Source organism: Pteropus vampyrus, unplaced genomic scaffold, assembly GCF_000151845.1.
Source record: "Pteropus vampyrus isolate Shadow unplaced genomic scaffold, Pvam_2.0 Scaffold1000003180, whole genome shotgun sequence".
Taxonomy (NCBI): domain Eukaryota; kingdom Metazoa; phylum Chordata; class Mammalia; order Chiroptera; family Pteropodidae; genus Pteropus; species Pteropus vampyrus.
The window spans coordinates 61,856-72,626 of record NW_011917582.1 but is presented as its reverse complement, the minus strand read 5'-3'; the positions used below and the strand labels follow the sequence as shown (position 1 = coordinate 72,626).

The window sequence follows — 10,771 nt, the reverse complement described above, 5'->3', positions numbered from 1 at the left end:
TAAAACCCAACTGTCACAAGCTGTACTATAGAAAATGACATGGTCCCTAATCCCTTCCACGCCATCCCAGCTATCGGCGCATTCTGAGAAAACCTCAATTCCACCAGCCCCCAGAGCTGGAAAGCGCCCGATGAGCTCTTCTGGATTTGTGGAAAGTAGTCTCATACTCAACTCCTGACAAAATGGAAGGGAAGTTGCACCGTTGGGAGCATTCGGCCTGGCTTCTTCTATCTGACCAAGGAGGAAATGAGCTAGGTGTTCCCCTATATCAAGATTTAAAGGCCAAAACTAAGAGATCGTTTGAAATAGGGAGACAACAAATGTCGGGGAAGATAAAGTGGTGGCCCCACTGTATTATCCAATACTATAGCCTCGCAACTTAGGCCCAAGATAGGAGCTGGGGTTACCGGACCCCTATATACATACTTAATCGGATCATTAGTTTACAAGCAGTTCTTGAGATCATAACCAATGAGACCGCAACTGCCTTAGAGCTTCTAGCCAGGCAACGATCCCAGATATGATCAGCTATCTACCAAAACAGCGTAGCCTTAGATTATCTATCAGCAGAGGAGGAGGAATGTGCAGGAAGTTTAACCAAACCGATCGTTCCCTCAAAGTAGATGACAGTGGCAAAGCTGTGACTGCCACAGCTACGAATACGAGGAAAATAGCTCATGTGCCCATCCAAAGTTGGAAAGGATGGGACCCTAGTACCCACTTTGGTGGTTGATTCTCCACTTTCGGTGGCTTTAAGATCTTAGTTAGGATACTCCTCCTCCTCCTCAGGATCTGCCTCCTCTTCGCATGCCTGTTGCCTCTTGTTATCCAGTCAACCACCTTCCTCATAGAGGCTACAGTAGAAAGAAAAACTGTAGCAAAGTCTTTATGCTACGGAGGTATCAGCTTCTAAACCAAAAGTTCGAAGAAGGAAATGATGCTCTCTGACCCAGTCCTGGGTCTGGGCATCAAAGAGGGATGTGTAGCAGCCTGACCCTGCCTGGCCATTTGTTGCTCGAATGAGTTTGTTTCTGACTGCCCTTCCCCCTCCTCAAGGACTCTCTGGCTAACAACAGTTTTCTCATAGCTTCCCAACCAATCAGTGTTCTTCCTTACATCTGCAGTTGTGTAGGAATGATAAGACTGTATAAAACTGCCTGTTATGTTACAATCGGGGCTCAGCCTTTGGATAAGAATCTGCCGAGCTGGTGCTGGCATCAATAAACACTGCTTCCTGCTTACAGCCTCGGTGTCCCATCTCTTCATTAGAGAATCCTGCAACAACAGTATGAAGGGAAGAAGAATTCTCCAAAGAGAACATAGGAGAACACAAAAACATTGCAGTTTGGGGTCATTTACTACCAAAAGCAGAACGGGGCTCTTCGTAGCAGCAGCCCTTGCCACCTGGAGGGGTCAGTGTATGTATGGCAGACAGTGTAGCACTATAACTGACACTCATACAAATGACACCGAGTCATTAAGAGAATCGTGGTATGGACAGGTTCGTTTACGACATAGAGCCTGGATAACATCTTAGACACTGAATTCTGACACTGAATGTCAGAAATCACTTGAAGTTGTAAAGCTTCGGTTTACAGGGATGTTTACTTGTATATAATATCGTTCATGCTTGGATTATGCATACACTGAATATTACAGATCTACTTGAAGTATTTAAGCAATACTTCATACAAATTTATTTGTGTGGAAATTGTGTTTTCATAAAATAACCTTTAATTATTATTCGAACTACGACTTTTGAGACGGAAATGGGGAGCTATTGATAATTGCCGGAGCAGTGGATGTCAATCATTCCTGTCTCAGGTTAAGTGATCTATTTGCTTGCCTCATTTTTAATCTGAAGTTAATGACTGAAAGTCTGCCCTGAGAATTCCTGCCAACCTTGTGGACTTCACTCTTTGGGTCAAGTTTCCAGTGATGGGCTGAGTGATATGACATCTCATTGACTCTATAGTAACAGTTCTCTTTCCATAGTAATTGGCCTTTACCTAGTAGTAGATTAACAACTTTGACATGAAAAGGGGAAGAGAAATGTTTGCATAGGAAGCATACTAAAAGTAATCTCTGCTTTTAACAGTACAGACATGTATTGCAAGCAATTAAGCTTATCCTGCCAAAAGAAAGAGCTGTTCGGAAGCTCATCAGCAGTTCAGTGTCTACAGTGCTCTGGGAGGACTCAGGTAGCACTTGGAGTGCAATTTATTTGTTACTTGGCTCAGGAACATGATGGGTTATAACACAGTGAGCTTAGCATGAACAGGAAATGTTAAGTACATACAGTTGTTGTTCTTCCTGGGTTGTTCTGTTGTTATCAATGTACTGTTTGTATAATGGGTAACAACAGCGTTCAGAGTATAGAGCAGATCAGTTTAACAATGGGCATATCCGATTCAACCAAATGGAATAAAATGAAGCCTATCGTATCTGAATGTAGTAGAGTATATTTAATAACATTTTACTAGTAATTATAATTACTGCATTTTTATAACGTGACAAAGCTTGTTTGACTATTATTTCTCAATTCACCTTGGTAAAATTAATGTAAGGAGGAGGCAAGAGAACTAAAGTGTTTAATCAAGCTATATTCAGAGATTGCAATATGCTGATCAGCCCTGCAGCCAGGCCAGGAGGACACCTGCAGAACAAAGGAAGATTTCTGCTGGGAATGCTAACGACCTATTTCCCACACCTGTGAAGGGGAAAGGCTAACAGAGTCTTCAAGTGGCTGCCCTCCACAAATAAAATCATTCATTTCCTATGGCTAAAACCATGGGGAATTTATGGATTAAGGGCAGAGAACTGCCACCAGGCCTTTCATGCTAGGTATTCTTACCTTTTCATGCTATATACTCTTATCCTTACTCACTGTATGTCCATCTCAAAGGAAATGGGTAAACAAAGTCTTTAAACTGTAACTCCCAGGAACAGAAGAATGACATATAAAGTGTATCCCCACTTGGGGCTTTTTTGCTCGTCTTGGCTTTGTCTTTGCTTTCTCTAGTCTTTGCTTTTTCCTTCTTTAATAAACTCTCCTTTTGACTTTAACTAACTTTGGCACGTGTTTGAGTTCTTTCTATATTCTCCTCCAAGAACTCTCTTCTCTCTCATTGCAGGACTTGGTCTCCACCCACTAGGGAGAGCTTGCCCCATCCTGCAGCAAAATGACAGCAAGTTACTCTAGGATTAATAGTAATAAATGAAGAAACCAAATCACAAAGAGATCACAGACTAAAGATTTGCTCAAAATTGGGCCTAGACTGTGACTCCTGATTCAGAGCTCAGTGTTCCTTTCTGAAGCCCAGTCTCTTTTCACACTCAAATTGCTTGGACGGTGAGGAGGAAGGTTGGATTTGAGAGGGCCCGAAAGTGCTTTAGCCTGAGTTAATGATAGCAAGCTCTGTCCCTCATCTCTTGCCCCAGAGACTTCCTTACAGGCCCTTAACAGTTATTTACAAAATCAGCAGGGGACTGACTTCCTGTTGGTGACTTCCTCTTGGCTCTGGAGATGCTCCCAGGACAACCTTGCCTGGGTCACTCAGCAGAAATCGCTCCCTTGTCCAGGGATCTCAGCCACACCTGTCTGTGCATTGCAGTTTCCTACTAGCAAATCCTTTTCGAAAGGTTTTTTTTTTTTTTTCATTAGGAAAGAATACATGCTTACTGAGGAAAATTTTCAAAATGGAGAAATCCAGAAGAGGAAATACTGATCAAAGATGACCACTCCAAACACTTTTGCTATTGCCTTTTAGATAAACAAGATATCAGTGATAGTTTCCCATATCTTTAAAATCTCTGCCAATAAAAACCCTCATTTCATTATCCCCACAAAAGGCTACCATGTGATGTTATCATAACTAACCAATAGCTAAGAATTCATTGCAGTCAGGGCTGCCCAGGAGCATAGAGCAGGTTGGCTCATGAGACGGGACTTCACTTGTAAAATTCTTAATCTTTTAGCAGGACATCTCTTGCAGAGTTAACCCTTTTAGTAAACCTAGTTAAATTTTCTTCCCTCATTTTTTTGAGAAAAAAGGCCCTCTCCCTCAAATCCTGATAATTGCCCTGGTGACTCAGATCCTCTGGCTATTGATAAAGATCATCAGCCCATTGTTAAGCAGAAATGGAGTAAAGTCAGGCAGGACCCTTAGAGTCTGAGGGGGAGGGGCCTTTAAGCCAAATGTCTTTCTTTTTACTCTTTAAGAAACGTATTAACCAAGCCCGTTTCCCTTTACTCACTCAATAGGCAAATCAATAATAGAAATTAATAGATGTATGATTTAAATAACGAGTTTGTATTTTCTTTCCCTTGTCTGGGGACTAAGGTGGCACTTGCGTGGAAACCCAAGACCCCACCCTGACCGAGGCAGAAAGGGAAAGAGCTCCATGAAACCCCTGTAGGCAGGGACTACAGCCATTCTCAAAGGAAGTAGATACGGAAGAAGAGACCGTCCGTCCCTCAACATCCATACTAATAATAAGGGGATTCATGGCTCTTAGAAAAGAGGTAGGCAGGAAAGTTAGTTAGGGGGTTTCGGGTCTGCCTGCAAAGACACTGAGGTCATCCTATCTTAGAAGGGGTCCACCCTAATCTACCCACAATTAAGCAAGCCGGAAGACATATTTTAACTCACACAAAGAAACCAGTAGGCAGAGATTTAGGCACCAGTTTAAGCCGGTCACTCGCACCTGCACAATGAAGACCCCCAACGACCTTCGACTCACCTGAGTCTCATTATGCCATCATTATAATATGATGCATTTGCCCAGAAGTTCATTAATATCATAACAGACTGAATTCTGGGAACACACATATGCAGAAAGCAAAATGATGAATCACTGAATCCTGGCAATCTTCGTTGTCAATCAAGAAAGCCCACTCCTCTAAGAAAAATCACCACCACAGCAAATAGGGATAAAAACCCCAAAGGCTTTGATACCAGGCCTTTTGAGCCATGCTTCTCTTGCTCAGCCCGCTTCCACTTCTGGAAGTGTACTTCCCTCTCTAATAAAACTTTTCTTTTCTACTGTATTTTGGTGTCTTGCTCAATTCTTTGTTTGAGACATCAAGAACCTGGACAACGTGCCAGGAGAGGACCCCACTCTCCAGTAACATATATGCCACAAAGAGGTACCTGTATCCCAGTTTCCATTGTTCTTTCCCATAGTTCCAGGTCTCATAAATCTGAAAACCATAGCAGGGACACCCTTTCTCACTGCGAGACTTACACTTTGTATATACGTGGGAGCACGCACTATATTTTGGTTGAAATTTTAGGTAAGATAGCTATGAGGTCATCTGTTGCTTTGATTTTGATCTTACTCTTGGGTTTTTGTTTTTTGATAAGATTGTTTGAGTTGGGCTGTGTTTCATTTGAATGCTTCATAAGAAACCTTTTTCTCTGATGGGCTTTAAAAATTACATTACTCAGTTTTAAAAACAACTTTATTCAGTTTTATATTTAAACATTCGGTTTTTGAAATTACTTTACTACTATCTACATTCAGTTTTTACATAGAATCAACTTTCGGGTATATGAGATTCATTAATAAATAATTATATGTGTTTATATAAACATAGGAAAATAGCCATTGTCCTTTTTAGAGTTATGGTTGATTAGTTGGCCATAAGAAGTAACAGAGGTGGCAAAGTTTATGCCAGAAAAAATTAATAAGAGTGAACTTTCAGAAAATGGCTTTTATGTAAATGTATTAGGATAGGCTTAGTGTTAGAAAACAAAGTTTTCAGAAGATATATATCATGGCTTGCACACAATAAAAATGAATGTCTCGTTCATGTGACTGTACTTAGCAGGTAAACAGGCCACACAGTTATTAGGGACCCAGGCTGATGGAGCATCTGCCAAGACCAACTTTGAGGCTCTAAAGACTGCCTTTAGGGTTGACTCTACCTAGTGAGGTGTAAGAGAAGAGCGGCTGGAAGAGCATGCTTGGGTGATTGTATCCATGAGCTGGGCCTCAAAGTGGTGACATCCACTTTCATTCAGAGGCGATGCTGGCTCCAGCACTAGCATAGCTGGCGCATGCTCTGGCCCCGGAGTGGGCCCTTCCTCTGGCTTTGGAGGGTTCTGGAGCTCTGGAGGTGGTACTGGAACAGGAGAGAGACACAGGTTTCACACACATGCATGACTTTTCCGTGCCTTTCCAAAGACAGAAAAGATACCACTGCCTGTGAGGGAGCTCCAGCCCAGGAATCCTCTCTCCCCAGATCATCTTCCCAGATTGCTGTCCCCTCACCTTCCAGCTGTGCCTCAGGAAGCTCCAGATGTTCCAGCTTGATCCAAGGAAGGAGGACATGGTCCATCAGTTGTGAGGCAGGGGAGTTAACTTGCACAAAGCCCTGCTTCAGCTTGAACCAGAGGAAAAATAGGAGCTGGCCCAAATTCTGCACCTGGTCCGGCCAGATTCCCACCATAGAAGCAATGGCCCTGGGAGGAGGTGGATGGACAGCAGAGTCAGAGTCCTGGTCTTTCCTTCCACACTGCCCTCCCATGGCACCCTTATTTGGTAATGGGCCTCTCTGCCGACCCGTGCTGGTCCAGGGGACAAGCCCCATCCTCCCCCAATCTCTGTGTGGTTGTCCTGGCTGGAACAGGCCTGGTGATTCAGGATGTTCAACATAGAGTCTGTGTGAGTCTCTCCTTCCCACTGTCATTTATCCCCAAAGTCCTGAATACTGCCCACCCTGGGCCTCTGGACTGAGGAATGAGACAGACTTGTGAGCACGCTACTTACCATATCTTCTGTTCTGAGCCTGGTGATGGTGATCGGGAGAGATGGAGGTGGAGGGGCAGGCAGAGCAGGATGAGACTGGTGGGGATGGGACTCTAGGGGAGAACTCAGCCTAGCCCCTCTCTTGCCTAAGTCCCCATTAGCAGTTCTCTTTGACTTTTGTCCTCCTGCAGTGAAAGCCACCAGACCTCAGCCCTCTCTTGGGAATCAGAATATATGTAAGATCAGGTTCTGGCAGGCCATCCCTCTGCTCACAGCCTTCATTTGGTAGACATAGGAGGCGGTAGTCCCAAAGACCACTCACTTTTTCACTTGGTCCTGTGGTGTGTCACTCTGGTCAATATATGGGGACATGACTCCAGATGGAGAGAAGACCTTGATGGCATCAGATCTGATGGATGGTAGACAGGACCTGTGAATGATGTCTACTGTGACTGTCTGACTCACTGACTAGAACTCAGGCCCAGTGATGGTGCCCGCTTCATTCACTGAGTTATGCTAAGAGTCTCCAAAAGTGCCTCGTAATAGGTGCTTCATACATATTGTAGAACAAATGATCTCTAACTGGAATCACCCCAGACATCTGAGTGGGCCTGAGGCCCCCTGCTGTCCCCAGAGATCTCTCATCAGACTACACCAAGGACTGGCTAGGTAGAATCTCAAATCCCTTGCTAGGTTGTTTTCCATGTGCTTTTCCAAACTCAGAAATGACACAGAACACAGATGGGTGAAGGCGACATTTCATAGGGGAGAAAGAAATCATTTCCACAGGTGGGTGAAGGCGACATTTCATAGGGGAGAAAGAAATCATTTCCATCCAGGTAGACCTGGGCACCAGGTAAGCACCTGCTATAGCTTGCCCTTACAGTAGTCCCTACAAGAACCCTATGAGGTTTCTCCTCTACCACTACACTTTTCAGGGAACAAACTGAGTCAGTGATGCAGTGACATTTTCAAGATACTCAATTAGTAGTGGGCAGAGACACCACTGTGCTGAAGACATAGTGGGCGCTCACCTAGTAAACAGTAGGTCCAGGACCTGTTGGGCTATGGAGAAGGCCGGGTGGATGAACATGAAGGTGGAGATGTGGGAGATGTTTCCACCCAAGACAGCTGGTACCATGGAGTCCATCACCTTCTTCAGTGTGCCTTCCTGGAGGGCCCGCATCCCACAGGCCTCGTTTAGGTTAAGAGTTAACTCATCTTCACACTGGGTAGAATGAGGAGGATATCCAGTCAGTGACATCACCATAAATCTCAAAAAGGACTGAGGTCTGGAGCTCAACCAGAAACTCCCAGTCCCTCAGGGACATGTACCAGAGGAGGGACAGGAATGCCCACACTGAACAAGGTCCCAGGTTTTTAGAGTACCATTTATGGTTGTTGGTGGTGGTGGTGGGGGTATGTTTATACAATTATTACCTTCTGGGCATTTTTGTAGCTGAGGAATAACAGACCTCCTAGTATTAGTGCCCTGTATTAAGAGCACTGTCCCAGCGAGTCCTCAAGAAACATCCCTGTCATAGAGATGAGCACACAGAGGCTTGAGGATGTCAGATGGTTGCACAAAGTCATCCAGGTCAGATGTGAGAACTGTCCAAAGCTAGAGCTGCATGACATTTCCTCTTAGCTACCTGAGACTTATCTGCTCCCGACGTGGAGTGAGAGTGTCCGGGGACCATGTCCCCCCTCAATTTGGAAACACTGTGCAGGATAGACACAGCCTATGAAAATCAATGTTTTCAAGAGACTGATCTCTTTTCTTTTCTCAGGTTCCGCAAAGGGGACAATGCCCAGAGATTCCAGACTGGAGAAAGCCAATCACCAGGCAGAAATCTGAGGAGAGGATGAGGGAAGAAGCAAATCCACATGGCTGGTGAAAAGCTGACAGGTAACTCAAAGTACCCACGAGGCAATTGCAAATCAATATTTCACTGGACAACCTGACAACAGACTGATAAACAATTTTTTAAATGAGAAATCCCTGGGTCAGGCTGGATGCAAGGATGCAGCTGTTAAAAAGTCGTGACATTGCCACAGTGGGAGATGCTCACTAGATTCAATTTGGAATCTGGTTACAGCTGTTCAAAATTTAAAGATGCATGTCCTTCTACTAGCAGTCCCATTACTGGGCATCTATCTCCGTGGTTTAAGTAGACATTGTGGGCTGAATTGTATCACTCAAATAACATGACTGTGTGAACCCTAAAACTTGAGAACCTGCCGTAAGGTTAATTGAGTTCATTGGAGTGGGTCCTAACCCAATATGACTGGAGTCCTTAGGAGAATAGGACACATGGAAGCACAAAGGAAAGTCCATGTGACACAGAGATAGAAGATGGACATCTACAAGCTGAGGAGAAAGAATATTCACGAGAAACCTACACTGTTAATACCCTCATTTCTCTACCTTCTAGTCTCCGGGATTGTGAGAAAATAAATGTCTTCTGTTTGCACCACCCAACATAGTCCTATGTTATGGCAGCCCAAGCAAACTAATAAAGTCCATTAGGACACACTTAAGTGTTCTCAGCAGCACTGCTGAGATGGCAACTGAATTGAATTACGCCCTGGTCCAACAGAACTGAAAGGCGCTTGCTGTGGCAGAGTGCCTCCCTTATGAAATATTCTGAACACAAGAGAAGCCACAATTCCTGAACTCACAGGTCCACATATTCTGTGTGATGGTAAGTAGCAGAGAAATGTATAGAATGACTTAATCGCATCCTCCCCCTTCTATGTACCAACCATGGTCATAAGTGGATGATGTAAGGCTTGGGGGAGGTCTGCAAGGACAGTGAAGCTGACTACTCCACAGGAGACCTGGGGCAGGGAGTGAAAACCACATAACAGCCAAGTGCAAAAGTGCTCATGTCTACTGTGAAGTGAAACAACACATATTCTTGTCTCTGATATCCCTATAAATATGTGAGGAGTGTTTTTCTCCCCTTCATGGAGCTGGTGGGAGAAGGGGAGATTCAGATTCCCTTGTGCACAAGAGTATGAGACGTTCTAGTGGGAAAGCCCCAGGAGGGGCCCAAGGGAGTCCCCCAATTTGAGTCTGGGATCTGGGTCCTCCTTGGTCATCTTAGAGTCCTGGGTGTGGAGACCCCTCTGGGTCAGGTCTCACCTCAGTCCAGGCCTGGATAGTGTCAGGGGCCTGGTGCACCTGCACCTTGACGCAGAGGATGGAGTAGTGGGACTCGTGGACCAGCTCTTCGACGATATCCCGTGCAAAGTTCTACAAAGATGGAGCCCGGTGCCGGGCCAGGGGCATCAGGAAACATCCACCCAACCCTTGCTCCCATGTTATGGCAGCCCTAGCAAACAAATGCAGTCTATCAGGACACACTAAAGAGCTACCTGCAGCACAGTTGAGATGGCAGCGGACTTGGATCCTGTCAAGGCCCAATAGCACTGAAAGGCTGACTCACTGAGGAAAATGACCTTTATGGGATATTATAGGCATGAATAAGGCCATAATGCCTCATCTGGCTGGCCTACAAAGGTTTACTGTGCTCTATGAGATGACACATTGCAGAGAAACGTATGCAATAACTTAATCCCTTTCCATTTTTTGTACAAACCATCAAATCAAGTGTGACGATGTATAAGGCTTGGAAGAGGTCTACAAGGACAGTAGAGCTGACTGTTCCACAGGAGACCTGGGAAAGGTACTTATAATCATCCAAACTTGCCAAGTACAAAGACAGTATAAGTGCTTGTTTCTATATTCCAGTGAATATGAAGAGTTTATTTCCACTTCACCATGAAGCTGGTGGGGAAGAGTAAAGGTCCAGATTCCTTTGGCAGTGGGCCTGTGGAATGCTCCTATGGAGAAGCCCTGGAAGGGCCCCAGGGGAGTCACCAAACTGAAGTCTGGGTTCTGGCCCCACCCCACCTATCTCGAGGTCCCATATGGAGACTCGTGTGGGCCATCTCTCACCTCAGTGCGGCGCTGGACGTTCCGCCATACCCGCGCCTCGTACCGGGCGATGGC

At 45.0% G+C, this 10,771-nt stretch overlaps 1 protein-coding gene across 2 annotated transcripts; it reads right to left on the bottom strand.

The window, feature by feature from the left end:
* Positions 1–5,537: 5,537 nt before the first annotated feature.
* LOC111735549 (ral guanine nucleotide dissociation stimulator-like) lies at positions 5,538–7,897 on the bottom strand. 2 transcript variants are annotated; one of them, XM_023527048.1, is made up of 4 exons: positions 7,788–7,871; positions 7,076–7,162; positions 6,277–6,467; positions 5,538–6,127 (listed from the first exon to the last, which is right to left on the bottom strand). In XM_023527048.1, the coding sequence occupies exons 1-4, from the start codon at positions 7,844–7,846 to the stop codon at positions 5,931–5,933; spliced, it is 534 nt and encodes a 177-aa protein (XP_023382816.1). In that variant the 5' UTR covers positions 7,847–7,871; the 3' UTR covers positions 5,538–5,930. The 2 variants fall into 2 exon arrangements, 1 of the variants encoding a protein (XP_023382816.1); XR_002778834.1 differs by lacking the exons at positions 5,538–6,127; positions 6,277–6,467 and having other exon boundaries at positions 6,972–7,183; positions 7,788–7,897.
* Positions 7,898–10,771: the final 2,874 nt, after the last annotated feature.